Source organism: Triticum dicoccoides, chromosome 2A, assembly GCF_002162155.2.
Source record: "Triticum dicoccoides isolate Atlit2015 ecotype Zavitan chromosome 2A, WEW_v2.0, whole genome shotgun sequence".
NCBI lineage: Eukaryota > Viridiplantae > Streptophyta > Magnoliopsida > Poales > Poaceae > Triticum > Triticum dicoccoides.
In genome coordinates this window covers 3,884,550-3,888,085 of record NC_041382.1, presented here as the reverse complement: position 1 = coordinate 3,888,085, position 3,536 = coordinate 3,884,550, and the positions used below count along the sequence as shown (strand labels likewise).

At 52.9% G+C, this 3,536-nt stretch overlaps 1 protein-coding gene across 1 annotated transcript; it reads right to left on the bottom strand.

Moving 5' to 3' along the window:
- Window positions 1-830: 830 nt before the first annotated feature.
- On the bottom strand, window positions 831-2,721 carry LOC119358548 (obtusifoliol 14-alpha demethylase-like). Its single transcript, XM_037625039.1, has 2 exons — window positions 2,248-2,721; window positions 831-2,107 (listed from the first exon to the last, which is right to left on the bottom strand). Exons 1-2 carry the CDS (start codon window positions 2,719-2,721, stop codon window positions 1,079-1,081), a joined length of 1,503 nt encoding a protein of 500 aa, XP_037480936.1. The 3' UTR covers window positions 831-1,078.
- Between the last annotated feature and the right edge of the window lie 815 nt (window positions 2,722-3,536).

Sequence of the window (3,536 nt, the reverse complement as noted above, 5' to 3'; positions counted from 1 at the left end):
ACGTGCCGCAGAGATCAGTGGCGTCACAACATTGAGGTTGTGGAGGCCGGGCGGCTAGCAGCGAGAGCTCGGGCAGGCAACAATGGTGAAGCAGAGGCAGGGGAGGCGGAGGAGCGGGAAAGAGAGAGGTGTTCACGCGGTACATAACTGGCTGGACGAGGCGGTGCGGTGCAGTTAATATCCCATTGTACACCGAGTGCCGTTTGGTGGACAGTTAGCTTACAGGAAACAAAACGTTTTCAGCTTTTAGAAAGAAAAAAGGGAATTGTGTAAGCAGTGTCTTCCGAGAAAAATGAAATCGAAAATATTCCGAGATGGCAAATATTGGAAGATGACTATGAAAACACAATTACACCAAGTGTTGTTTGGTGGACAGTTGGCTTATGGAAAATAAAACATTTTCAGCTTTTAGAAAAGAAAAGAAACTGTATTTTGTAAGCCGTGTGTTCCGTCGGGAGCACGCGGTTTATACTGCTCGCTGCCACAGAGACTTCAGATGCGGAGAGTATGGCAACATGGAAGGAGAGTACACCGAGTGTACCCCGAAGGCTTACCTACGCCGAGTGTTTTGATGGGCATTGTGGATGTACAGAGCTATAAGGTGAGAGCCTTTTGTTTGCCATGGGTTTTAAATAGGAGTATTAAACTCGGCGGCACTGCTATACGCCGAGAGACTGATAAATTGCCCTACTAATTGAGGATGCCCTTGTCGAAAGTTGTTTCTTGAACACCAACAATACTATTTACAAACTTTGTTGAAATTAGAAAAGTTTGCGCTACAACCAAATTTATGCCTTATATTTTCCCAAGAGGCGGTACAATTTATTGACAAGGCGTAAAGTATTTAGCTCTAGTCTCACTCAAGAAAAAAACGAGGTGGACACACACACACACACGTAAAGGATGTCACTCAGGAAAGTGCACTATAGTGTTAGTGTTGGCTTGTCGAAAAACACAGTAGATCAACTGTGCATGGCGCAACGGTTAACTTAGGCGAGATCGGTAATTTATTGGTGCCAGGACAAAGCAAACGGTCAAGATGAAGTAGATACACGTAGCGTCTGTGTCGGCTCATGATTCAGGCGGCCGTCGACATCCCTCTTGTGTTTCTGTTGTAGCGGAGCATGAGCTTCCCCTTGGGCCCTGGCATGACCACGTTCCAGTCCGTCTCGGGGAACGGCGACACCATCTCCATCTCAAAGTTCCTCAGGAGGTGGCTCCATATCACCTTGATCTGCATGTACGCGAACGCCTCGCCGACGCACGCATGCCGCCCAGCGCCGAACGCCGTGTACGAGAGCGCCCCGCCTGCCCTGTCCTCTCCTCTGCCGGGGCCGAACCGGTCCGGCTCGTACGTCTCCGGATCGCTGTACACTTGCGGGAGACGGTTGTGGATCACCAGCGGGCTCGCGACCGTGCGCCCCTCAGGGACCTCGTACTCGACGCCCTCGCTTGTCCGCACGGCGAAGCTCCGGCGCGCATGGCGCAACAGCATCATCGCCGGCGGGTGGAGCCGCAGAACCTCCTTGACGCAGCGGTGGAGGGTGTCCATCTCCTGCAGGACCTCGTAGTCCACGCGGTCCCCGTGCCGCGCCATGATCCGCTCCTGCTCCTGGACGGCAGCGCGCAGATGCTTGGCGTTGGCGCGCGCGAGGAGGCGCGCTCCGGTCCACGTGCCCGTGCTGGAGCTTGTGTGCTGCCCCGCGAACAGCGCAGAGACCAGCATTCCGACCACTTCCGTCTCGGTCGTGGCGCGGCCGTCTTTGTACCTGGAATCGATCAGGCACTGGAGCATGTCATCGACGACGTTTCGGCCGCCATCGGAGCAGCTTGCTTTGCGGGAGCTGACGATGTCGGAGAATATCTCGCCGAGCCTAGCGCGCGCCTTGTCACGTCTGTGATGCGCCGGGATCGGCAGGTGCGGGAATAGGATGGTGACGAGGCGCATGCCGTCGTTGAGTTCACGGAGGTGCGTTGCGACCTCGACCAGCATCTTCGCCCTCACCTCCTCCCCAAACAAGCATCGGCTGGCGACGAGCGTGACGAGGTGCTCTAGCTCCTGCTTCAAGTCAACCGTGCCGGACTGTCCCCATCTCGCAAAGTACTCCTGCACGCGTAACATACACACGTACACTTATATATGCTGTGTTTTTTTTGTAGGGATATATACACTTATATCCGCTAGCAAGAGTTAAGACGAAAAAGTGAGGCAACTCATATTAAAGGTACCATCTTATTATTTCCTACCTCGACTTCGCGCACCATGAGGCGGGCGTAGCTTCTGAGCTTGGCCGGCTTCATTGCGTCGCCAAAGAAGCGGAACTGCTCGCGCCGAGTGACGAAATCCACGTCGAAGGCGACGCCGGGCCCGAAGGTCGGAATGGTGAACTGCGAGACCTCATCCTGGCTGATTTCTGACTCCAGCCCTTGGTAGAAATGGCTCGACACCTCTGGCCCAACCAGGAAGGTGACCTTGCGATGCAACAGTCTCACCGTGAACACGCTCCCCATCTCCGCGTGGGCGTCGCGGAGCACTCGCAGCGGGCCCTTGGCGAGAAGCGCTGGGAGGATGCCAAGAAAGGGAGCCCCTGCGGCCGTGGGCGGCGGAGGAGGTGATCGTTTGGTTGTTGGGAAGGACGTCGCCCGTCGTGCCATCATGATGGACACGACTGCAACGAAAATAGGAACAAATGCTAGCCAAAGGACTCTCGGAAATTCCATATTTACACTCCAAATGCGATGGGGGTTGTGCTGTAAGAACATTGTAAAACGAGTCAGTAACTTAGGTGCGACTTGTGTGTACTCAAGACATGCACCCATCAATAATCAAGTGCGTGTGCTTTTCGGAGCACATGTGATAACACTTTTCTATTTGCTGCCATTCCAAAATGTTCCTATATATTACAGACATGGATGCAAGTTTTTTAGCGTACTTTCATAGAGTTTATAGGGTACCATTCATTTCTTATTAGCACTCATTGCCCACACGGGCGTTCCCGCGATATTAAGGGGAACCTTCTAAGGATACATTGCATTTGATAGGCAAGAAAAGAGAACTTACTGATCTATAGGGAGGCCAGCAACTCGGAGGACCTTCAGCTAGGGTCACCCACGCAATCGATCAGCGCGGCTGAAGCAGGTTGATGGCATGGCTTTATAAAGCCCGCCGCCCAAAGTCAAGTTGTCACTCAAACTTTATTATTACTACATGCTGCACAGGTACGGCATGTATGAACATGTGGTGCCTTCCAGTTGAAGTTGAGATTTAACGGCTAACCCACGGTCGCGTTTGTTAGATAAATTAGCATCTTGCAACACCGAATAGGATAATTTACCAACCTTGGTCATGCAGGTCTAAAACGTATGAGAGACGGTCAGCCGTGGCCATGGAAGTCTGCCGAACCTGCCGTGCCTGATCAAGAGTATGAGAACTACGGTCAGCTCCAGCTGGTGGTCAAGTCATTTGTGTTGGGGCAATGTGCACTGCATACCGATCTGCGGATGGATGTGTTGCATGTCTCACACGGCAATGTGGT